General features: G+C 46.2%; 1 protein-coding gene across 1 annotated transcript in view; it reads right to left on the reverse strand.

Moving 5' to 3' along the window:
• LOC148033489 (myosin-1-like) overlaps window positions 1-18,134 on the reverse strand; it is a 63,585-nt gene extending 45,451 nt beyond the window's left edge. Inside the window, 1 exon segment of the mRNA XM_087680918.1 lies at window positions 16,872-18,134. Coding sequence (XP_087537044.1) covers window positions 16,872-17,930 — 1,059 coding nt within the window. The 5' untranslated portion in view covers window positions 17,931-18,134.
• Between the last annotated feature and the right edge of the window lie 7,295 nt (window positions 18,135-25,429).

Consider the following 25,429-nt stretch of genomic DNA (forward strand, 5'->3'; position numbering starts at 1 on the left):
TCTAGATTCACCATATTCGTAGCATTACCCATGGCAATCTCCAAGGCAGTTTTTATCCTTACCTTGCTTGCTTGCTTTGCTTGTCTTGCTTGCTTCACATGTTTGCTATATCCACACCTTAGCCTTATTCTTCTTCACCAATACCTAGTAATGGTAGGGATTGTGAGAGTGCGCTGCGGAAGAGGGAATACGAACACGGAGGGAGAGAGAGAGAGAGCAGAAAATAAGGAAGAGAAATCTGCACTGACTGAAATGAATGCTGAATACACTGAAATGGACTGATCAGTCCCTGCATGCAGCCCGAAGCATCAGTGAGGGCACCAAATCAGGCTGATGATGATGGCAGCACCACCACGGGGGAGGAGTGTCGGAATCTGCAAGAAGACAAGTGACCAAGTGGGGAGGGGGGCTGCCTATAAATAGGCAAAGGACAAACCCTAACCCTAACCCTAAAATGGGCGCAAACCCTAAAATGCCCTAAAATGGGCGCCCCATATCAGTGACCAAAAAGGTGGCCGGGCAGCCAGTGGCTGCCCACTAAAAAGAGGCCAAAAAGAAATACACATCCTAAGATAGCCAGTCAAGAGTGACTAGCCTCCCCCATTATAACACATGACAGACATGTCAGAGCTCCTAATGTCCTCGTCTGACTCAGACTGAGGCTCACAGGCAGGAGATGACAAGGCATGACAAACATGACTGCTAACACCCCCTCTCAAATCCTGGATGTGGCTCAAGGCCGAAGATATGAACATGAACTTGCATCCCTCGGTCGGACGATATCTTCTAAAGACATGGCTATGATTCTTTTGACTCAGCTGCCATCGCCTCGGTTTGATGTCTTCTACACCAGCCTTCTTACATCGAGGACCCGTGAGAAGCTTCTATGGGAGGAGCTATCCCCGCTTGTCTTGGAGCATGACGAGCGACTCAGAGAGGTCAGTGCTAGTGGATCCGACTCCACTAGAGCCTTTGTTGCAGGTTCGGGAGGACAGAAGAAGAAGAAGAAGTCAAAGGCTAAGCAAAAGGACAGTTCTTCAGGCTCTGACTCAGATTCAGAGAGACCGAAGTGCCTACACTATGGGAAAGGGACACGTCCCGAGGAGAAATGCTGGAAGAAGTATCCTCACCTTCGTCCGGGAGCGAAGGATGGATCTACATCGGAGTCTTCTTCTACCTCTACACCAGCTGTTACCCATGAGTCAGTGTTCCTTTATATCCATGCTTTGGAGAAGGATCCTTCTTCTTTCGTGGCTGCAGTGTCTTCTGCGCAGCCTTGGTTAGTGGACAGTGGTGCTTCGAGTCATATGACTCCCCGAGGTGATTTGTTACAGGATCTCCGTCCATCAGAGGGTTCAGTCACTGTTGGTGACATTTTATCGGTGCCTATTAGTGGTGTTGGCACATTGCCTTTGTTTACTGACCGACCTTCGAGCTCCTTTTCACAGGCCCTACATGTTCCGGATTTGGGCCTTCCCCTCCTCTCAGTTTATGGCCTTACGAGGCTTGGCACACGAGTGATCTTCACCGAGCATGCCGTTGTTATTGAGGATTCTTCTACAGGAGCTGTCTTATCTACAGGTTGGCAGGAGAGCGGGATTTATAGGCTCCATTCCCCTTCTTTGATGCAGGGTCCTCCGTGGCAATCTATTGCTACACCCGTTCCCGCTTGTGCACCTACTATTCCACAGGTTCCTTCCCATCTCCCACCTTCTCCTCCGGTGGTTCCCTCGTACCCCCCATCCCTTTCAGAGGGGGACGATCTCGGTGATGCGGCTGTGGATTCCCTGGCCCCTAGTGTTTTAGAGGGGGATTCCCAAGATCGTGAGGAGCTCCTTCAGCGGCAGTCTACATCGACGGACTTCATCAACATTGGCATTCCTCTTGCCACCCCAGGATCTATTTCCTCTTCGGCCTTCAGTCACATCCAAGATTTGAGAGGGGGTGTTAGCAGTCATGTTTGTCATGCCTTGTCATCTCCTGCCTGTGAGCCTCAGTCTGAGTCAGACGAGGACATTAGGAGCTCTGACATGTCTGTCATGTGTTATGATAGGGGAGGCTAGTCACTCTTGACTGGCTATCTTAGGATGTGTATTTCTTTTTTGTCTCTTTTTAGTGGGCAGCCACTGGCTGCCCGGCCACCTTTTTGGTCACTGATATGGGGCACCCATTTTAGGGCATTTTAGGGTTTGCGCCCATTTTAGGGTTAGGGTTAGGGTTTGTCCTTTGCCTATTTATAGGCAGCCCCCCTCCCCACTTGGTCACTTGTCTTCTTGCAGATTCCGACACTCCTCCCCCGTGGTGGTGCTGCCATCATCATCAGCCTGATTTGGTGCCCTCACTGAACAAGGACAGAATCCTGCAAACTCAGAAAGAGGAAAGATCTGGCTCTAGAATTGAGCCGATCCCATAAGGCTGCACGATCCATAGATGTCCCATTTGCGGGATCCACCTTAGGCCGGGGAATAGGAACAGAAACAAGCTCCTAAAGATCGAAGGAGTCCAAGATACACTCCACCTTGCAGGACCATAGAGAAAAGTTGGAGCCATCCAACTGGTCCTCTTTGGGCAGCTGAGGAAGTACAGGTACCTGTACAGGGGGTACCAAAGGCTGCATCTTTGGCCCACTGGAGGGGGGTCGCCAAGATACATGAATAGAAGGGGGACGAGAACGAGGAATAGACTCCGTATGATGATCCTCGCGATAGAAATCACGCCTCTGTTCAGATGAGTGTCGAGACAAAAGCTCGTCATCTGAGTCATCAAAACCTGTAAACTGATGATAAGACATCTGCTAAATCTGCAAAACACCAAACACCAAAGAAAACTGTGCCGATGCCGAAGAATGACCACCAGAGGGGTCACCAGCCACCAGAAGAACCACCAAACTCCAGGAAATCAGGTCGCCTATCACCAGGAGGTGAAAACGCAGCTGTGTAGGGCACAAAATCCGGAGGGAAAGTTGCCAGGCACCAAAACACAGCCAAGAAGAGAAGCGCCAGCTGGAGAAAAGCCGCCAGGAGGGAAAACTGTCAGAGTGCAGCGGTGCGGAAGCGTAGGACTGAGAGAGAGAAAACGCAGAGAGAGAAGAGAGAGAAAGAGACAGTGGACGATGAAGATCTGCTGTATAAAGAATGCTGAATACAAAGATATGCAGATATATACACGGGTGCAGTGCGCTGGACTGCGTGTCTCCACCTCGACGATGCAACCTGCTGTTCACCTCGAAGTCTGCTGCAGTCTGCACTGTCTGCTGTCTGAAATCTGCGAACAGAGACGAAATCTGCGCGTCACCGGTCTGTAATCTGCGAGCAGAGAAGTGTACCAGACTGCTGAAAGTGCCAGATATAAATAGCCGAGAAACGGGGCAAAAGAGGGCGCCAGAAATAGCCAGGCAACTGCATTAAATGCAGCCGACTGGCTGCTGCAGGTCGGACTGCCACGTAGCAGTCCGACTGCACCAGGCCACCTGCTGCCCTGATCTGATCTGATCTCTAACACCCCCTCTCAGAGCCTGGGCAGGGCAGAAGCCTGAGGGATCTGGAATGTCTCCGAAGTAGAGCCTGAGGAAGCGCCTTCGTAAACAAATCCGCAAGATTGTCCTCCGTCTTGCAGTACTCCACAGTGATGGTCTCATCCAGAAGCTTTTCTCGGATGAAGTGGTACTGGATCTCAATGTGCTTCGTCCGGGCATGAAAAACAGGGTTCCTTGCCAAGGCAATGCAACTCTCATTGTCACATCGCAGCAATGTAGGACGAGTCTGGGGGCACCCAAGCTCCTCCAATAATCTCCGAAGCCACACAACCTCGCATGTGGTGGAAGACGCGGCCCGATACTCCGCCTCAGTAGACGAAAGGGCTACCGTGGGCTGCCTCTTGCTACTCCATGAAATAACACCTGCACCCAAAGTAAAACAGTAACCTATAGTAGACCGTCTGTGGTCCACGTCACTGGCCCAATCCGAGTCACTCCAACCTGCAAGTACAAGATCTGACCCATCTGTCCCTGCGGGGTAATGAATCCCTAAATCAGACGTCCCCCTCAGATACCGAAGTATCCTCTGAGCAGCCTGCCAATGCACCGTCTTAGGTTCACTCATGAACCCTGCCAAGAGCCCAACAGCAAAACATAGATCAACCCTGGTGTTGAGAAGCCAAATCAAGGAACCAATCAACTATCGATAGCGGGACCCATCCGCCAAAGGAGAAGCTGAATGGGAAGTGGCCTTCCAATTCGAATCCATAGGAGTAGATAGGGCCCGACAATCCTCCATCTCAAAAGACACCAAGAGCTCCTGTACATATCTCTGTTGAGAGATAAAGATCCCCCTCTGAGACTGATAAATCTCATGGCCCAAAAAGAAATGGAGTAGACCCAAGTCCGTCATCTCGAACGTCCGATGTAAAGCTGACTTCGTCTCCTGGACCTGTTGTGCATCATCACCTGTGACAATCAAATCATCAACATATAAGACAAACAGTACACAACCATCCTCGGAAGTGTGAACATAGAGCTGCGGATCGGCCTTGGACCGCGGATATCCCAACTGAGCTTGGAGGAACGAATCAATCTTCTCGTTCCATGCACGCGGAGCCTACTTGAGGCCATACAAGGCCTTCTTCAACCTGTAGACTTTCCCATCTGAAGAACCAAAGCCAGGAGGCTGCTCAACATAGATCTCCTCCTTCAAATCACCATTGAGAAAGGCCGACTTCACATCCAACTGATAAACAGGCCATCTCCTATGGCCAGCCAAAGCAAAAACAGCTCTAATGGTCGCCATACGAGCTGTGGGGGCAAAAGTATCATGACAGTCAATACCTGGGCGCTGTGCAAAACCTTTAGCAACAAGGCGAGCCTTGTGCTTATCCAAAGTACCATCGCTGAGATATTTGGTCTTGAAGACCCACTTGACTCCAATCACCTTCTTCTTCGGGGGGCGGGGCACGAGTGACCAAGTGCCATTCCTCTCAATAGCCTCCAACTCAGCTTCCATAGCTTTCTTCCATGGTGCGGACTGTAAAGCCTCCTTCACGGAGGTGGGCTCTCGATCCTGCATAACACGGGTCATCAAACAATAGTTGGAGCAAACAAGCTCCGTAGAATGTGCCTGGTGCCTTCGTGACCGCCGCGGACCATCCTGCGGTCCCCACTCCTCAGGAACCCCCTCGATCCCTGAATCACGGAGTGTGTCACGAGCCCAGCGAGGAGGAGGCCGAACCTCCCCTCGTCTTTCTCCATCAGCAGAAGACTCTGGAATATCCACCGGCGGTAACTCCTCAGAGGTGTCCGGTGGAACAGTAGACCCTGTGTCAGAAACAGAATCATAATCAAAAGGAACGGGCTCTAGTGGAACGGTAGAAGGAGCCCAACTCTCCCCTGGATCTCCAAGAACGGGATGCTCCTCACCCGTTGAAGTAGCCGGAACCTCCACGAACCGCACATCACGGCTAGTGTACACATCCCGCTTGACGGGATCATACAGTCGGTAGCCTTGGGACTGGGAGCTTTAACCAACAAATACCTGTTTTCGGGAAGCTGCTTCAAATTTATCACGGTGAGCCTTGGGGATGTGAACATAGGCATCACACCCAAAGACCCGAAAGTAAGAAACATCTGGCTTCGTCCCAAAATAAGCCTCAAATGGGGTCATCCCGTCCACGGCCGAAGTAGGGGATCGATTAAGCATGTGGACTGCAGTAGCCACAGCCTTGGCCCACAGAACCTGAGGGGTCTGTTGGTGCTCCATCATGGTGCGCGCCATCTCGATCACACTGCGGTTCTTCCGTTCAAGAAAAGCATTTTCTTGAGGAGTGTTGGTATTGGCAAACTCCTGGTGAATTCCTCTATCTGCACAAAACCGAGTAAACTCATTAGAAACAAATTCACCTCCCTTGTCGGATCGCAAGGTCTTCAACTTCTGGCCCGATCGATTCTCCTCAAAGAGAAGCCAATCCTTGAAGTGCGAGAAAGCTTCTAACTTTAATGCCAAAAAATAGGCCCATGTCATCCTGCTGAAGTCATCCACGATCAGCATGAAGTACGAGCTCCCACGCAAGGACTCATTCCTCATCGGGCCACATAGATCCGTAGATAGCTCCATCAGTGAAGTAGACCGCCGGGAAGCTGTGTGGGGAATGGCATCCCTATGTTGCTTCCCCCGAATGCAGGAGACACATGGCTGCTGGCTCACCACTATATCCGGCAACCCTCGAACAAGCTGTCCACGTGACGCCCTCCGAAGATAGTCATAGTTCAGGTGACCAAACCGAGCATGCCATAATTCTGACTGTGACTGGGAGGTAAGAAGAAGAGTAGAGAGGGCAGTGAAAGACTTCAGTTTATAAATGCCGTTCTCATATCCGGATGAGAGAACCTTCCTCGATCCCCGATCAAGGACTCGCACCGTAGGACTGTCAAACTCCACCAAAAGGCCAAGGGAGCAAATCTTATGAACTGAAAGGAGATGGTACCCTAATCCTGGTACATGCAAAACCTCTGAGGTATGGGTACCACCTCGTCCATCCGGAATAAGCTGCATCTTACTCTGACCTGCAATAGAAACTGAAGAGCTGTCTCCAATGAGAATCTGCCCACGCGAGGGTCGCAACTAAGCAATACCATCTGATGAAGGAGTCATGTGCCGTGAGGCACCACTATCAACAATCCACTCTCGAGCCTGAGGAGCCGTCATCGCAGCATCAGAAGCATTCGGTGAAGCGTCCTCAATGACAGCTAGATGAAGAAATGCAGCTGATGAGGGTGCAGCCACCGCTCCAGAATCCTTGGTATCCTTCTTCTTGGTGTCCTTCATGTCTTTGTCAGGGCAATCCTTCTTCCAATGGCCAGTCTTTCCACAAATATGACATGTGGAATCTTTGTCCTTGTCCTTCTTGGACTTGTTATCCCCCTTCTTCTTCTTTTGGTCCTTCCCCTTCTTCTGAGAGGCTTGACCTGTCAACGCCTCCCACTTGGAAGCATTCTGTCCCTTTAACTGTTCCTCTTGGTCCAAGACCATAGGAACCAACTCTTCCCACCGAAGAGTAGACTCTCGCCCCGAGGCTATAAGGGCAGAGTAAAATGTACCGAATCGTGGCGGCAACTAGGACAATAGTGTGATCGCCATGTCTTCGGAGGAAATCGGCTTCCCCGCATTCTGAACCTGCATCTGAAGCTGCCTTAGCTTGTTAATGTGCTCCCGCAGCGAAGAGGACTTATTTACGGACAAGGTCCGCATCTGTACCTCCAAAGAAACCCTCTTCATTAGGATCATCCGATTGTACATTTGATCAAGCTCCAACCATATCTCCCGAGCCACCGTCAAGTGCTCGATGTGAGCGATCACGGCTGTAGTGCATGATAGAAAGAGAAAGGATCGAATCCTGGCATTCAGTTTGTCCCAATGAGACTGGGCCTTGGCCAACTCCGCACGAGCATCGAAAGAGAGTTTGGACTCATCTCTTACCGAGGGTCGGTCAATCTCCTCCTATACCAACTCAGCCAAATCACAGGACTCAAGAATGGCCAACATCATGACGCGCCAAATGCGATAGTTGTCGCCGTCGAGCTTCTGATCTGTAGGAAGAGCCGGTAAGACAGGCACCTTCCGGTCCATAATCGCCTAGAACTCCAAGTCAATCTCTGTAGACATCTTCACCTACAATGCCTTCACAAACGCAAAAGCAGCCCCCTCTGACTGGGAAAACTCAGCTTGCTAAGGCTCTTCCGCGTCCTGATCCTTCTTCACCCGCCGGAGGTGATGAAAAAGCAAAACCTGCACTTGTAGGCTGAAAACTCAAACTTCCTCTGCATCAAACAGCAGTAAATAGCAGCAAATCCACCACCTGTACTCCTTTCCTGTGCGCCCACACTCGTTTCAGCCTTGTTCCAAGGCGCAGCCCTCCTGTCTACCCTTAAACGCAAAAAACGCAAATTTGTGTCGCGATGGAAACTCCTCTTCAGGTTGATTCTGCGCTCAGTCAGCTCTCAAACACTGCTCTGATACCATGTCAGAGTGCAGCGGTGCGGAAGCGTAGGACTGAGAGAGAGAGAACGCAAAGAGAGAAGAGAGAGAAAGAGACAGTGGACGATGAAGATCTGCTATATAAAGAATGCTGAATACAAAGATATGCAGATATATACACGGGCGCAGTGCGCTGGACTGCGTGTCTCCACCTCGACAATGCAACCTGCTGTTTACCTCGAAGTCTGTTGCAGTCTGCACTGTCTGCTGTCTGAAATCTGCAAACAGAGACGGAATCTGCGCGTGTCACCGGTCTGTAATCTGCGAGCAGAGAAGTGTACCAGACTGCTGAAAGTGCCAGGTATAAATAGCCGAGAAACGGGGCAAAAGAGGGCGCCAGAAATAGCCAGGCGGCTGCATTAAATGCAGCCGACTGGCTGCTGCATGTCGGACTGCCACATGGCAGTCCGACTGCACCAGGCCACCTGCTACCTTGATCTGATCTGATCTCTAACAAAAACGACCACCTTGGATGCAAAACGCAGCCTGTAGTGGAGTCACCCAGCGGAAAACGCAAGTAGACAGGGGCTGGTTGATGACGTGGCAGCCTCTGGAAGGGGCTGAGGCAGCAAACGCAAATGTATAGACCACCTGGAGGGGCCGCCTGGCTGTTGAAGAGAAGGGGGGCAGCAACAGATGATAGGTGTGGTGTCTCTCCAGTCGATGAAGACCTCCGTGCTCTTAGTTTGGCGATGATACCATGTGAGAGTGCGCCGCATTGACTGAAATGAATGCTGAATACACTGAAATGGACTGATCAGTCCCTGCATGCAGCCCAAAGCGTCAGTGAGGGCACCAAATCAGGCTGATGATGATGGCAGCACCACCACGGGGGAGAAGGAGTGTCGGAATCTGCAAGAAGACAAGTGACCAAGTGGGGAGGGGGGCTGCCTATAAATAGGCAAAGGACAAACCCTAACCCTAACCCTAAAATGGGCGCAAACCCTACAATGCCCTAAAATGGGCGCCCCATATCAGTGACCAAAAAGGTGGCCGAGCAGCCAGTGGCTGCCCACTAAAAAGAGGCCAAAAAGAAATACACATCCTAAGATAGCCAGTCAAGAGTGACTAGCCTCCCCCATCATAACACATGACAGACAAGTCAGAGCTCCTAATGTCCTCGTCTGACTCAGACTGAGGCTCACAGGCAGGAAATGACAAGGCATGACAAACATGACTGCTAACAGGGATAGTATACTTGTTTTGTGAAGATCTTGGGTTTGACTATCCTATATCATTCTCCCGTTTGGGGCACAAATACTTAATAGGACGAAAACTTATTTGAACCCCACTAAATGCTAAATCTATCAAATTCAAACAAAAAAAAAAAAAACCAAAGTTGATTCCATCCGCCTTTGTAGGGCTTAGTAGGCCACTGGGAGCCGACGTGTCCGATACCATGTTCTCTATGGGGTGATCACTTGGGCTCCCTTGGTAAGATAACCATCGCCTCTGTAGACTTAGTAGGCCATTGGGCAACCGACTACACCCTTTGTCCGATGCTCTGGCTACTTTGGGGTGGGACGCCTTGCGGTAAAAGATCTTTCTCGTAGCACCATTGTTGGGTCTAAGAGGGGGTGTTGAGCTAAAAATGCATTAGCTTTACTTAAACAGCCCTAAAACCTGCTTAATTAATGAAGAAACCTTGTTTATTTAAAAGAAACACAATCCTAGAGAGTTTCTCTGTCCCATAAGCACAAACCCACTTGGAAGAGCCCAAAGTTTCTATAAATATGTATGCTACCCTCCATTCAGCCCTCAATCTCGTTTTTGCAGATTTCAGGTGTTTTAGCTTGCTCCCCACACCCCGTTCATGGAGGACATCTCAACCAAAGCTGCCCATTGCTGTCTACATCAGTCAGCGCCTGATTTCCAGCCCTCTTTTGCAGTTTGGAGCTGATCCCAACCAGGCGACTGTTGTTCTTGCATAAACCTACTGCCATACTGCACGCCATGTCATCTGCAGCCTACATTTGGCAATTTTCACTCTCCTCTAGCTATCGCCCAGCTTCTATAGACTGTCGACAGGCCAGCCCTCTTCTCGCAGTTTGGAGCTGATCCCAGCCAAGCGACTGCTGTTCTTGCACAGACCTGCTGCCATACTACCTGTCATGACAACTGCAACCTATGTTTGGCAGCTTTCTCTCTCCTCCAGCTGTCTCCCAGCTTCTGCAAGCTGTCCAACCTGCGTTTGGCAGTTTTCTCTCTCTTACAGGCTGTCATGCCTACGTTTTTAGCCTCTCTCCTGCAAGCTATCCTACCTGCGTTTTTAGTCTTTCTCTCTCCTCATTGCCGCTTGCATTAGATACAACTTCTCACTATTGTGTTTGCTAGTGTTCAACATCCGGAGGCTGCCTTGCTGCGATTCGAGATCCGTTCAGAGTACGACACACTCTCCAGCTCATTACCCCTACCCTAGTCCTTGAGATACAAGAGTTTGAGCTTTAGTTTTCATTCACTCCATAGTGTGTTTGTTGCATGAGCATTGTATATTCAGCAGTTATATCACTTCAGTTATTTTCTGTGTTCATTGTCTCTGAGTTACCCTAACCCTAACTAAGTTCTTTTATCAGTCTATACTTTGTCATACGATTGTTATTTGTGTTTCTGTGTCAGAGTATTTCTTTACAAAAAGTGCCTTTCTAAACAGTTATTTGGAGAAGAAATTCTATGTGAAGCAACCTCCCTAATTTTCTTTTGTTGACTAAAAAGATAAGATATTTTACTTGTGAAAAGCTCTTTATGGACCGAAGCAAGCACCACGGTCTTGGTTCTAGAGGACGGATGAGTTCCTTAGAACTCACGAATACCATTCCCCTTATGACCAAACCTATATATCCAACCTATTCCTTTGTTATCAACAATCTATTAGTGATACGGATAGCTTGCTTATTTTGTGAAAGCCTTTGGGTCTCACCACTAGTCTCCCGTCCGTTACTAAATCAACTGCCACCTACTCTTTTTGAAACTAACACTATCAACACCAAACACCAACCGCCTTTGCAAGACTTAGTAGGCCATTGGCAACCGACATGCACCCTTTGACTAATACCCTAGCCTCTCTGGGATAACCACTTGGACTACCTTGATAAGATAATCATTGCCTTTGTAGTCTTGGTAGGCCATTAGGCAACCACCATGCACCCTTGTCCGATGCTCTAGCTACTTTGGGATGGGATGCCTTGGGGTAAAAACAAAAACACACAAAAACCATTCAGCCCAACCTCGTTTTTGCAGGTTTCAAACCCTCTAACTTTGTTGTCTACACCCCATTCACGGAGAACATCTCAACCGAAGCTATCCATTGCTATCTACATCTACATCCATTAGGCATCTATTTCCAGCCTCACCTTTATGGTGTTCACCCCCAAGAGCTGTAGCCTGTCGCCAACTGTCACCCACCTTCCAAGCACCTTGCATTTCAGCCCGACAGCATCATACTCTATGTTTGCTGCTCCAACCTCATCCCCTGCTACATGTGATCTCACCAAAACGCTATGTTTTGTACCAATAGGCTGCTTTTGACACTGTTCCATGCATTTATCACTCCGTGCTCTCCTACCTATCACCCTGCTCCTAGAGATTGCATTTGCAGTTTTTTTTCTCCTCACTACCTATTCGCCACCAAATCCAACATCCTCTGCTGCATTTACTGGTGTCCAACACTCCGAGGCTACCTTGCTGCACTTTAGAATCCGTCAGGAGCATGACACACTCTCCTACTCATCACCTTTGCCTCAGTCCTCAAGACACGAGAATGCAGGGTATAGATGTTATTCCTTGCATGATTTGTATGCTACATGAGCATTATATATTCAGTATTCACTCATTTATTCAAATCTCCATTATATTAATTGTCTCTGAGTTACCCTAACCCTAACTATGTTTTGTTGAATTTATACTTTGTCATACCCTTTCATTTATGTTTTTGCGTTAGAGCATTTCTTCACATCCCTTGTAGCCTCAAAGCAAAGTCATGCTCAATTAGCATGGAGATCTTGTGCTTAAAATTAACCAACGTGCTAAAAGTCTAAGCCAACAATGCAATGGCCACACCACTGTACTCAAAAGGAAGCTTAAAACAAAGTCCCTACCAAGTATACTTATGGTAAACCACAAACATATTGTGAAGTTGGTCTCATGTAGTAGTGACTCACAGAAGAAATATCTTCATGTAATCTCTATCCTCAAACTTAAGTGTCTAAAGTTGACCATAAAGGGCAATAGCCCCCATGATGGATGGTGTCTCATACATGAGTCTACACTTGATCCACATCTCCAGAGTTGTCCCACAAGAGTTAACTACCAAAAGGGTCTCTTTGGAGATGCAGCGAAGAAGCGTCACATTGCCATAGCATCATCCATGTCCCAATCAAGGATTGCTTCTTCAAAGTCGTTTTCTTTCCAACCAAAAGGTAGAGCTAAAGGCCATTGATTTCAAGAATCCCAACGGAGACAATATAATAGATTATTTTTTGCACAAACCAGGCCTTCATGACAACACCAAGTATGATAATCAAGACCATGGAGCTTGTCGATAGAGTTAGTACACAAAGGAGCCATGAGGAACTAAAGATAGGATTGAGTTCAAGAGATCACAGTTTACACAACACCACAAGAGAGTGTTGCCGTCAACTTGAATATATCAACATTTACTTGCACAATGCACATAAGGTTGTAAAAACTCAAGTCTAAATTGTAAAGTATAACTTTAAAGTTTAAAACAACAAATTTTAAATTTTATGGTTAAGTGTTTGCCTGCTTTGAACTACCCATACTCATCATAGCCCTCATCATCCATAAGTTAGTGCAGCAATAGACTTACCGTTCTACTTGTTGTGTGCTAAGCCAACTGCGAATCTTCATGTGAATGAGAGGATAGACACTCCAATTTCTCTCACATGTATCCGAAGAGCAACCCTAAGAAAAACCTCTCATGGCTAAGGGCTAAAGGGTCTCCAATGTGTATCCAAAGTTTTGCCACCTAAATAGAGACTTCACAAGTGACTGTCTCCTCCAATAAGTGAAAGAAGCAAAAGCCACATGCCCCCTCTGATCTCCATAGCATCCTAGCTCCTCCAACACTGCATTATCCATGAGGACCACAGAAGTCAAATATGCAAGCTAGACCAAACGGAGCTCTCTATCGTCCATGATGACCAATGACTTGTAGGCCACATATACCAATGCTGCAAAACCATGGATGGGCTTATGCATCCATGCCCATCTCCTCTCTCCTATCTCTAGAATATATGCACACCGTGTCTCTATGATCATCGTGCAAGCACATGCCTCCACCAATGCCGCTCTAAAGAAGTGAACAAGAGGGCCCGTGATGGACCTCTTGCAATAACTCATATGTAACACCCTATAAAAGGGAGCCATGACAATGACAATGACACAGACTTTCTGCCAAAACTGCTCACCAAGGCACAAGCACTGCATAGCTTTGGCCTCCTCCGTCTCATGCTCATTCCACTAATTCCATAGAGTGAACACCACTGCCTGGCGCAAAAGGCAATGGACCGCATCTCATTAAGGTGCTCGAGCACAACCACATCTAAGCAAACCGAGTTGAAGAAGCCTTTTTTAACTCAAGTGTGCTATACTCACAATGCATCACAAGCACCTTTACCTTTATCTTGAAGAAGGTGACAACTAATGTAGCTTTGCAAACCACCCTCTTTATCCACTTGAGCTTCCCCATGTCATCCATGAGTAAGTCCAAACAATGACTTGCACATGGAGTCCACGCAATCATGAAAAACTCGACCTCAAGCAAACGGCCCATGCACCGACAATTCAATGCATTGTCAATAATAACTTGTGTCATAAGTGATGCAACAATGAAAGCATAAACAAGTGCTAAAATAGACTATTAAACACAAGACAAAAGAGAAAGAAAGAGAGAACATAGAAGAACACTGCAAAAGAATAGAACTCAAAAGAATGCTTGGGAAATGGAATCCATATACCAAACACAAGACAATCATCTACAACAATGACTCACTGGTTGCGTGGGCATTGGCAACGCCTCCTCTCTCTACCAAGGTATGCACTTGATTGCAAGTGATGAATGAGAGACTGTGGAGAAGGAGCCTAAACAAATAGACCAAAAAGATTGGAAATAATACATCAGGTCGGCCAACATTTAATGTTGGTCAACCAGTAACAAATGCCCAAATATGCACCATACAAGCCACAATAAAATGCCTAAAAATAGCTAGTAATGCTAGGCATAGCCTGTTGAGCTAAGAAATGCATTCCATACTGATTAGCCACTTAAACAATCCCAAAACAAGCTTAATTTAATGAAACCCTAATTTGGAAGGGTCCATCCTCATCTATAAATAGACAAGCTTCCCCCATTCAATCTAATCTCTTCCATGCAAGTTTCTCACCCTTGTGTGCAGATTCAGCCACCATCAATCTCCCACCACATGGCAGTCCAACCTTCGCAACTGCTACCATCACCTCGTTTTGCTACCGCATTTTGTTGCGGCATTTTACTACAACGTTCTACTGTCGTATTCTATTGCAATGTCTTACTGCTACCTTTTGCTGCTTTGCCCACATCATCAAGCATCATCCTTTGCGGTCGCCTCAATCTCCTCACACTTTGGTGATCAGTGTTTGGTGTTTCTCTCACTCCGACTGGTGGTCACAACACTTGGGATCTATCTCCGATGGACGTCACCCTCCCGACACATCCTTTGTCCTTCACACACTGTATACTCTTACATTCATTTACAACCACTTAAACAACCCCAAAACAAGCTTAATTTAATGAAACCCTAAAATAGGGAGCAATTCGAGAGAGTTCAATGAAACCCTAATTTGGGAGGGTTCATCCTCATCTGTAAATAGACAAGCTTCCCCCATTCAATCTAATCTCTTCCGTGCAAGTTTCTCACCCTTGTGTGCAGATTTAGCCACCATCAATCTCCCACCACATGGCAATCCAGCCTTCGCAACTGCTACCATCACCTCATTTTGCTGCCGCATTTTGTTGTGGCGTTTTACTACAGCGTTCTACTGTCGTATTCTATTGCAATGTCTTACTGCTACCTTTTGCTGCTTCACCCACATCATCAAGCATCATCCTTTGCGGTCGCCTCAATCTCCTCACACTTTGGTGATCAGTGTTTGGTGTTTCTCTCACTCCGGCTGGTGGTCACAACACTTGGATCTATCTTCAATGGACATCACTCTCCCGACACATCCTTTGTCCTTCACACACTGTATACTCTTACATTCATTTACAGCAGTCATTCACTTCAAAGTTGTGTTCTTTCTATCCTTTTTTCTGTTTGTGTTGAAGTTTCCGTGTTTGAATTTCAAGTTTTACATTTAGGGTTTGAGTGTTGCTTTCTGTGTCTGTGTTTGTCTCATTGTGCTTCTATCATGTCGTACACTTTGTGTTTCCTCAATGCAAACCCTAGTAGTGCCTCCACACTCTTCTTCACATGATATCAAAGTTGGTGCTCTTATAAAGAGTATGATGCAAATATTGTGAAGTGCTAGTCTTTGCATGAGGCACACAATACGACTCATAACCGAATCATAATGTCACAAACCCCATGATGTCTTATCAAGCTTCTCCATCACTGGAGGCCCTGAGGAGGTATTCTGGACTCGGCAAGAAAGACCACACTCCATATTCACCCTCACCATCACCCTCTATGTTTACACCCATGCCAGATATTCCAAATTTCATTAACCTCACATAGGAGTTTAAGGAGTGCCTACGCAACAAAGACGAACCTAAAGAAATCCCTTCTTCCAGTTTTGCTACTCCTTTAATGGAGATTCCATGTGAAAGGCTAGGCAACAACCATTTCCTACAATTCTGTGAGTAAGACTGATTGCTGCTGCTGAAAACACAACAGTTCTGGGCAGATCCAAAAGCACAAGATGCTAATGTGAAAACTCCAACGCTAAGTTGGGAGGCTGTAGAGAGGCTTGTCTAAAGGCAAGTATGTAGCTGCTGCAAAAAATGCAGCAGTCTTGGGACCTTCTGCAACAGCCTTGGGGGAGGCAGCTCTCTCTTTTGATTACTTTAAAGGTGTCCTCAAGTCTTGATTGATTTGACACTTCTTTACAGAAAGAGAGTGAAGCATCTTTTGGCTAAAACATCGATTTGTGTCAACACTTCTTTAAGGTTGTGATGAGGATCAATAAACTTTTCTCAATCATGATAGGTGTCCGCACGGCAAGTTTAGACACACTGTTGACACTTCATGAACACCGGCAACTCAACAAGGTTCCTTGTGCTAAACAAGATAGCTTTGAGAATCTGTTTAGACACTTGTCTTACCGAACGACAGAAGCAACTTGAATCTGCACAGCTACTCTGACACAAATATTTCACCACATTTAAGCCTAGTATTAATATGCACGCCTTAAGCATGGATTGCATCCAGAAGATAGAGACTGTGACAAGCCTTGGATTGTTCTCCACCACATTAGCTTGCATTCTGCAGGGAAGGTGGCAAGCCTCCAGTAGTAATCAGGTGAGGCTCCAAAACACTCGACTTCTTCAACACATACTCGGTGATTCAAAAATGCATATCACTCAAATGAAACAAATGCCTCTACTGCTCATCATGAAAAATGATAGCAACTCAATCTAGCGACATAGCAGGTGTAATAAAAGAAAAACGTCACTATAATGCCTGTCTGGCTTATCATTGAAAAATGATGGCGACTCAATCTAGCAACATAGCAGGTATAATAAAAGAAAAATATCTACTGACCAGCTTATGAAAAGAGGAAAGAGGACAAAAGTGATTGCTTGGGTGAAGGCTTCTCTAAGAAAGTCAAGTGGTATGTGAGTTCAGAATGCACCTTCTTCAGGCCTGTTGAGGTTTCTTCCCTCCATTTCTTTGAGCCAGTCCGCTGCATTACATTCTTTAATTTTGCCGCTGCTGTTAGCAGACTTACTCTACCTGGCAGACTGCCATTGTCCTCTGAAACGTCAGTTTGGACGTGATGTTCATCAGCATTCTCATCATCACTACTTGAGCTATCCTGGTGAGAGTCAGTCCCTCCATCACTGCCATTGTTGGATGGAGAGTCCCTGGCTTCTCCATTCTCACTGTCCTCTTTCTTGACACTGGGAAGATTATCACCATAATTGCTTGATTGGTCTGGATCTAGGGTGGTTAATTTCAAATATTCATGGTGAAGGTGCTCCGCCCTTCTCTCTCTCATACTACCATGATCTGTGTCTATAATTACAGTGGACCCAACATCCTGACTGATGGGCTGACAAGTTTCGTCTGCTTCTGAGCTTCGGAGCTCAGAAGCTGTTAATGTGGCATTGATCTCTTCAACCCCCGCTATCATGTCTGCGCTGTCAGAATCCTTACGCAAAATTGGGGATGATATAATAGGTTGAATGGTGCTGAATGAAAACTCTGTGGGACCAGCAGACTCGTCTAGTGTGAACTTGCTGGTTATACCGGACCTCTGTATGGAGCTGGAACTTGATGAAGTTATCCCATTTTCCCCAGGCCGGATAGCCTTGCTGTCTGTGCCAATGCGATCATCGGAATCACAATGGGTGGATTGCTGTGACTGCTTAGGCAATGCAGGAGAATCATTATCCCTACGGGGAACGGAAGCTACGGCCACGGCGACTGCTTTCCTCAGTTTAACTGTCGAAGGGAGGCGAGCTTTGGATGTTGGCCGATGCGGGAGGGCGGGAGGCATGTGCGCAGGTTTGTCGTCCTTGTGCATCATGGACTCGAGCATCTCCTCGAGTGTACTGCGGTGTGCGGAGGAGGGGGGAGCCATGAAATCGGGGGACAATGTCAAGTAATCGCGATGGTGGCTGTCATCGATGCTGCCGTAATCACTCAAGCCGGGCAAGGGACGGCCGCCGTGGATCTTCTCGACGTCCATTGGGAGGGAGGAGGAGGGGTGTGATCGGGGGGAGGGGGGCGAATCAGGCAGCGATCATGGTGCGATGGGTGGATGCGCCGGGCTGAGCGATGATGGATAGGTGCTTGCGCCCGGCGCGCGCATGCAAGGGGGAAGAAGAAGATTGAGGAGGAGGAGAGGAGGAAATCTGAGAGAGACGGGTGGAATTGGGGGGGGGGGGGGAGGAGAGGAGAAGGGAACAAAGGTTGGGTCAGCGGCCGCAGGACATTTCAAATACACGGCTGTGATGACGTGTCTCAGGAGAAAGAAAACCGGCTGGCTGCAAGCGCGCTCTCTCTCTCTCTCTCTCTCTCTCTCATATATTTTTCCTTCGTTTTCAAACGTGGCTACCATGACTTCCATGGAAGCCGTTGGAAAAAGGCTCGCGCGGCGAAAGCTCCGTGTTGGGCACCCGCCCATCGCCGCGGGACTTCCATAGCTCCCATTTATTAGCCCTTCGAGGAAAAATGCCTTTTATTTACATAGGCCGCTAGTAGTAGTAAATTTGACCAGATGCCCAATATTTCATGACAATTAAGCTCTTTGCATTACCTTCCATTTATTTGCATTAAGCCTCAAACTATTTACAAATTCAAATATATTGTACGTAATACTTCTAAGAAATGACAAACATCTTTAAACTGACATAGCATTTGAAAGAGGATTTTTTTTTTGGAAAAATAACCAAAAACAAACATGACAGTCATCAAATTTAGGCTAGCACCAATTAGCCTGGTAGTTTAAAGGGGCTAACAAGATAGCGACCCTTCCCTAGGTGATGATGCTAGGTAGAAGCCAATCAATGTTCATTTTTGGTTCAGCATATATAAAAACCTTTACCTAAAAATACTGTATGAATTTTTTATTCCTTTTGCATTGATTTGCCACTTTTGTGACTAAAAATTTTGTACATGTCAAGGTTTTAAAGACCTTCTTTAAATTTTGAAGGTTCTTTCAAAACTCTTGCAATTCATTTACAATAAGCCTCAATTTTTAGTGAACACTCTCGAGTATATTCCCTAATCTCTTGGTTACTAAAAGCATAGAAAAAGCATTCCATTCACCACCAAAAACAAGTCTCCTATGTGACACATCAGTTTTTGACTAAATTCAAATTCTTTCTTGTTATAGGTGACAAGGGGCATTATTCAATACCCTTGGAGATTCTAAATGCTACCATCCACTTCTAATTCAAATTAAGGGAGCAAATTATGGTAACATAGAAATTATAGGAATTGAGCTGGCACCACGTTCATTGCACATGTTAGATCAGTGAAAGCCATTTACCACCCCTAATGTGAGGTGGCCATCGCCTAGCACATGCCAGTCATCTCCTTGCATGTATATAGTTGAACAAACATTCCTCAAAGGATGGTGAGGTGAGGATAGAGAAAGCCTCCAAGATCAATGGCAATGCAATGGAGCTAGACTTTGTCACTACAATGCGCAAGTAAGAGATCGACATGGTGGAAATTGAAAAGGAGCTGCAAGCAAGCTTGAAGGATTACAATGACCGTAAGAGAAAGAGCGTAGGGGATGGAAGGAAGGTCCTACGTGCTGGCAGCCTTTAGCCTTCCAAAACTCAAAGCGAAATATGCCCAATATGACTTGGCGAGTGTCTACTTCTACTTCGTGGGGCGCCTCAAAGTTTGTTAAATGGTTCTCTTCCACTTATCAAGCAAAAGTGTCTCTATTGCAATTTTGTTTTGTGGGTAGGGGTTTCTATTTTGCTTTGTTGCCTAATGGAGCTAACAAAGATTTGGTCCTTAGAAGCTCAACGATTGGCTTCGTTTGTAGCTTGGTCTATGCAATCCCTTAGTCACCATCCTTCAGGCCTAAGGAAACCCTCAAGACAAAATGTTCAATTTGGGTGCATCTTCCTTCCCTCCTAAACTAGTTGGACAGCAAAGTTGGAGTTGTGGCTAAATTGCTAGGAAGGGTACTATATGTGTTGCCATGCTTGCTAGGCGAGAGCAAATCCCAAAAGAGGGTATGTGTGCTGTGGGATCAACAAAAAGAAATCCTAATTTTCCTGGAGCTATTCCATGCAAATGGCATTTAAATCTGCACCAAAGTCAGGTTCGCGCACATTCCCTCGTGCATGTTACACTTGTAAGGCATGTGGTCACTTCACCACAACATGCCTAAAGAGGTTAGAAGGGAGAAGAGGAAAGAAGATCACCCCATGCACATCCCTCGATGTGGGCTCTTGCCCAACCTTGATGGGGAATCAAGAAGTGGTGCTTGCCCCACATGCTGGCTCTAAAGAAGTTTTGAATGTGTAGATTTAAAAAAAACAATCAAGTATTGAGCAGTGTCACTTTGTGGTCAAGCCTTCTAAGGATGCTACTAAGCAAACAGTTTCGAAGAATATAGAATGGTCAATGGGAGTAACAAGTGATGCAAGTAATGCACCACACAACCCTCCTTCATGGGGCAACTTGAGAATGGGAAGAAGAAGAAACCTGAGCTTAAACATCTCGCTAGGAAGCATCTAGTCGACAAGAATATATTTGCATCTTTGGCAAATGAGGAGGAGGATTACATGGTGGAGGAAGATGAGTAGGTGCTCTGAGAGAATCAAAGTCATCACATGGAATGTTAGGGGCTTCTGTGGTGACAAAAGGAAGACCCTTTGCTTTAGGTTAGCACACCGACACCACCCAAATGTGGTCACACTGCAACAATTGAAAATGGGTTCAAACCCAACAGAACCTCCTCATGGCCATGAAATCTTCATTGAGGTGGTAGTAAAAGCCAAGGGAGGCATTGCCATCTATGTAAAATCTTCACATAAGCTATTGCTAGCTTGGAGGGAAGCACAAGGTTTGACAATAGGGATTAAGATGGTTTGGGATAGGGAGGAGTTGGTGGTTGGCTTAGTTTATGCCCCAAATGCTTTAGCCACTGGGGCCAAGCTATGGAGCTAGTTTTGGTTATGACTAGACAGATACCCTATTAGTTGGGGATTGGAACACGATCATGGGCCCAACAAACAAATCACATGGAGCCTCCAACATGATAGAAGATGAGGGGATCACCTGGGAAGCTCTGGCCCTAAAAGAAGGGTTAACAGACCTGCCCACAATTCACGTGGCACAATCATCATAACATCCCAACCTAGATAGGAGCCCACTTAGATCGATGCTATACAAATGGCATATAAGTCCAAATATTCAAGTTGTTTTCAGATAGATTAAAAAGCAAGCTTCACAAGTGAGCTAGTTAGAGAACCTTGCCAAATGAGTGGTGATACTCCAATTAGTCCTATCCAAATACTCCGTCTTTGTGGGGCCAGTAATTCTCTTCTACAAGTAGGATTGGGATCTATAGAATTGAATAGCTATTATGGGCCTTCCTATGGTCATTTGGGGGCACCAAAGGGACCCCATCTATGAGTTGGGCCCAAGTCTGCTCACCCAAAGACGAGGGAGGATGGGAAAGTGAGCCAATGGTGCGGCCAAACCAACCGGATTGTGTTTTGCCTTGTTGCAAAGGCTGGATGGCAGCCAACCCTGGCATTCCTTGATCACCATTTTGTCATGATAGGTGATTGTAAATTGAAGTTGTAGACCTTGGCTTCGAGGATAGAATAATGTTGACTGACATTATGTTAAGAATTAGTGGATCGAAGGTAGCAAGAGCACTAGTGGAGACAAGTTCTACTCAAGGCAAAGTGGAAAGGAAATAGTAGGGGTGAGACCTCTCTCCACCTTTCAATGTGGGCCCAAAGACTAGCGTATGACAATGGATTCTCCCTAGTTGTAGCTAATAGTGCCCTTTCAAAATGAGTAGATGTGAAAGGGATCCACACCTGGTCAATTTTGTGGAATGATTCAAGAAATAGCTAGAAGATGTGTAGAGGACTGAGTGCTAAAATTGATCTATCCGTAAGGGAGGTGAATTGGATTGTGGACATTGTTGGACACAAGAAATAAGGATTGATTTTTAGTATATTATCACAAGATGGGGCTCCCCTTTCGGTACATAGTATCACCAACAAGCACTAGACTAGTTGGACAAGGCTTAAGGAAAGGGAAGCTTTTAGGAGAAGTTATTGACTTTCTTAGTAAAAGTAAAAGAGCAGCGGAGCCAAAGAGATTCTCTCATGACTCTTTGGAAAGTATGGGAAAGAAGAGCCAAGAGAGTGTGGCTACTCCAACTTTTAGGATATACTTACTGATGTGGATAATTCTTTTCCTCAAGATGCCTAAGAGCAAAATAATTAGTAGGTTGATGAGTGTCGTTGCTCTCACAAGCACATTGTTAAGACCCACGGACTGATTATAGCTTCAACCATTTCAAGCCGAGAGCTATTGCTAGCTCTCACATAGCCATGCGCGCTTTCTCACACACAAGTGTAGTGAGCTTACCTTTGAATCCAATCGAGTTGGCTCCTCCCATGAATCCATTGATAGCTCCACAATATGAGATGCTCTTTCAAGTAAGCTCTATGTCCAAGCTCCATAGCCACGTGCATGAGAAAAGAGAATAGAAGAAGATGATGATGAAGAGAGGAGAAGAAGAGCTTCTCCATGGTTTCTCACTCTCTCACACTCCCTCTCTCCCCCTCTTATACACAAGAATTAAGTAATAAGCAAGAAACAAGAAGAGAGCAAGTTTGGCCACACACCAAGAATAAGCTTCTTCATTCACTTTTTAACATTTATCCATGCCCTATCTCTTCCTTGGATGGCCATCCCCTTTTTGGTTCGCATGGCCTTAACTTATGCCTCTCATTCTTTACAACTTACATGGGAGAGAGGCCAGCGCTCTTTTACAAAATAAATTAAAATGCGTCTGTTGGTGCTCCTTTCTTGCAAAAATATTAAGGTGCATATATCCTAGTGCACCTCCCTCTTACATTTAGAATTTTTATGAGCATTGTGTCTTCAAGATTTCCTTGGTGCATCTTTGTCCTCCATCTTCCTCTTGCCATGGGACTCTCTTCTACTTCCGATTTTCTGGATTTTTCATCTTAGTCTTCCGAGGGTTAACATTACCCCCTCCTAGCCCAGTGCCAGTCCCATGGCACTTGATGCCATGGGTTGAAAATGTTGATGGTTGGTATGGAATGGTTCTTGGAGCCTTTGGGGAGATTGGTCATGTTGGAGACGTTTTATAAAGTAGGTTTTAAGGTGGCGAATATCGAAGATAGATTGATGGTTGAAGAAGACCTCCATAGTTGTTGGCTTTTTCGCATCGTTGCACAATGTACCTGAAAAGAAGAATTAGTACACTTCTGAGGAGGTATATCTACCTTACCATGCAGTGCACTATGCAAGTGATGGTGGAATTGGGAGATGGGTCAAGCCTAAGGTATTGTCTCACACTTAAGAATCCATTTCATGCAATGGGAAGTGTTGTGTGTGACTTAGGGAAAGAAGTCTCTCAAAATGTCTTGTCCTTGATATGCCCTAAGTTGTGAAGTGGGGGAGGGGCTAGGGTGGTCCCTAGGTGCAGTGGTTGTGACACTTTAGAGTACAAATGGAGCACATTACATGGCATCTCATTCATGGGCAAGGGCCAAGCTGCGGGGAGGCTTGAGAGCTTTGCTTAGGAAAGGTCGACTTTGCATATAGCTCTTCAAGTTGATTCTTACATTGAGGGGTGTAGTGAACAAGAACGGGTGGTTGCACCCAATAAACCTACTATCACTTATATCTTCCAATAAGCTCATACAAAATGTTGGCAAGAGGGTGGTTCTCATCATGAGACGAGCTATTGCGCAACTATCTATCCATGCATTAATGTCAAAAAAGAGGGGTGGTAACTGCTCTTCCTTTGTAGTAGGCTTTTGCTTTAGTAATATTCTCAAGAGGTGAAGATAATTACAAGCGGTGTTAAAGGCAAGATCTTGGCAAGAAGATAATTCCTCGAGGAAGCTTGCTATGGATGTCTCTGTGAAGTTTAAGCATTCCTCCACAGTTGCGACAGTCACATTGTAGATCTTAGAAAAATCATACCTACCATACACCTCCTGATTGTGAAATCAGCTCCGATGGTTGAAATCAACTCTAATTCTCCACAAGTAAGGCATGTAGGTAGGATCATTCCTCTCGTATGGTAGTGTGTTATAGAATGCCATCCATGCATCTAAGTTAGAGTCCCAAATGTTCCTTTACCACTTTCGTTGTGCTTCGTAACCCTCCAGCACCTCCATTACCTTGTGTTGCCATAATCTATAGGCTCTCGTTGCCACCTTGTGGGGTGTCTAATTCTCTCCTCCAACCACCGCTTCCCCAGCCTTGTTGAGAGCTTTATTACTCCCTCCACTACCCTTGGAGATAATACTATGTTTAGTGTTCGAGGGAAGGTGTAGGTGAATTCAAAGGGTCAATTGTGATTTTCTCACTGCTTCCATACTACAAGTTCATGGCTCTAGTTCATAGGATCGCACTCCTCTCCTTGAGGAATGGCCACATTCAAAACTTGTTATAGCTTGGCTTAGAGTTTTCTTCATGCTAGCTCTACATGTTCTCTCCGCTTGTGCAGCATTTCCACCATTCTCTCGCAGGATATGGCTTCCTCACCTTGCTTTCTTGTTTGTGCTTGTGTTTACAATGGGGGCTTGGTTCATGTGGCAGCTCCTTCTCAGCGTGGTCATGCTCAAAGTCCAAACCCTCTTCATGTATTAGCTCTCTTGATTCTTCACGGGGAGGTTGTGCTCGCTACTTTGGCTCCCCAAACCCTAGCAATTCAAGTTCTTGCATGGTCAATCCAGTTGTGATCAAATGAGCTCTTTGTTCCTCCACACCTAAGTTGGTGCTAGGTTTGGGTGCCTTGGCATGGAGTCCATGTTTAAGTTCTCTCCTTGCTAGCTCTAATTTCCTTTTGAGTTCATCAATTGTCTCTTCCTCTCTTGTCTGGGTGACATTTAGTACCATGTTTAAGAAGGCATTTTGCTGCTCAAGCATCCCTATCTCCACCACTTCATCTTTGCTCTTTCCGCCATAATGCGTTTGCTCTCTGAATGTGCGAGGCAGTAAGCTAAGTCTTTAATCCTGTCCTCATTCTTAGCTACCCATTCTTCCGCCTTTCCTTTCATTTGCTCCAATCCTTGGTTCTGGTATTGGGCTAGGTTAGTGATTGCTTTTTCTTGCTCTCACCATAATATATTCATCTGTTCCTTCTCTTGGTCTCAGCATTCTACCTACTCCTTTAGGATAGCCCGCTCATAGAGAGTTGCGTGAAGTTGGTTCTGCAACTTTGCCATCTTTCTCCTTGCTTCTTCCTCACCTTGTGCATTTGACTCTTTTAGTTCTTTGGATAGTTGTTCTCTTCCTTGCTTCAAGCTATTGACCTCTTCCTCAAGGCATTGCCTATCTTGAGATACAAGAGCGCATTGTGCCTCTAGAGCAATGTGGCTTTGCCTTTCTTCATCATACAGACCTTTCACGCTCTCTTCACCCTACCTTGCCTTTAAGGCCTCTTTTAATCCCATCGCTTCCTTGGTTATTATGGTCATATGTCTTATCTTT

This window comes from Lygodium microphyllum, chromosome 7 (assembly GCF_053477565.2).
Source record: "Lygodium microphyllum isolate KBCC chromosome 7, Lygodium_microphyllum_v1.1.10, whole genome shotgun sequence".
Lineage (NCBI taxonomy): Eukaryota > Viridiplantae > Streptophyta > Polypodiopsida > Schizaeales > Lygodiaceae > Lygodium > Lygodium microphyllum.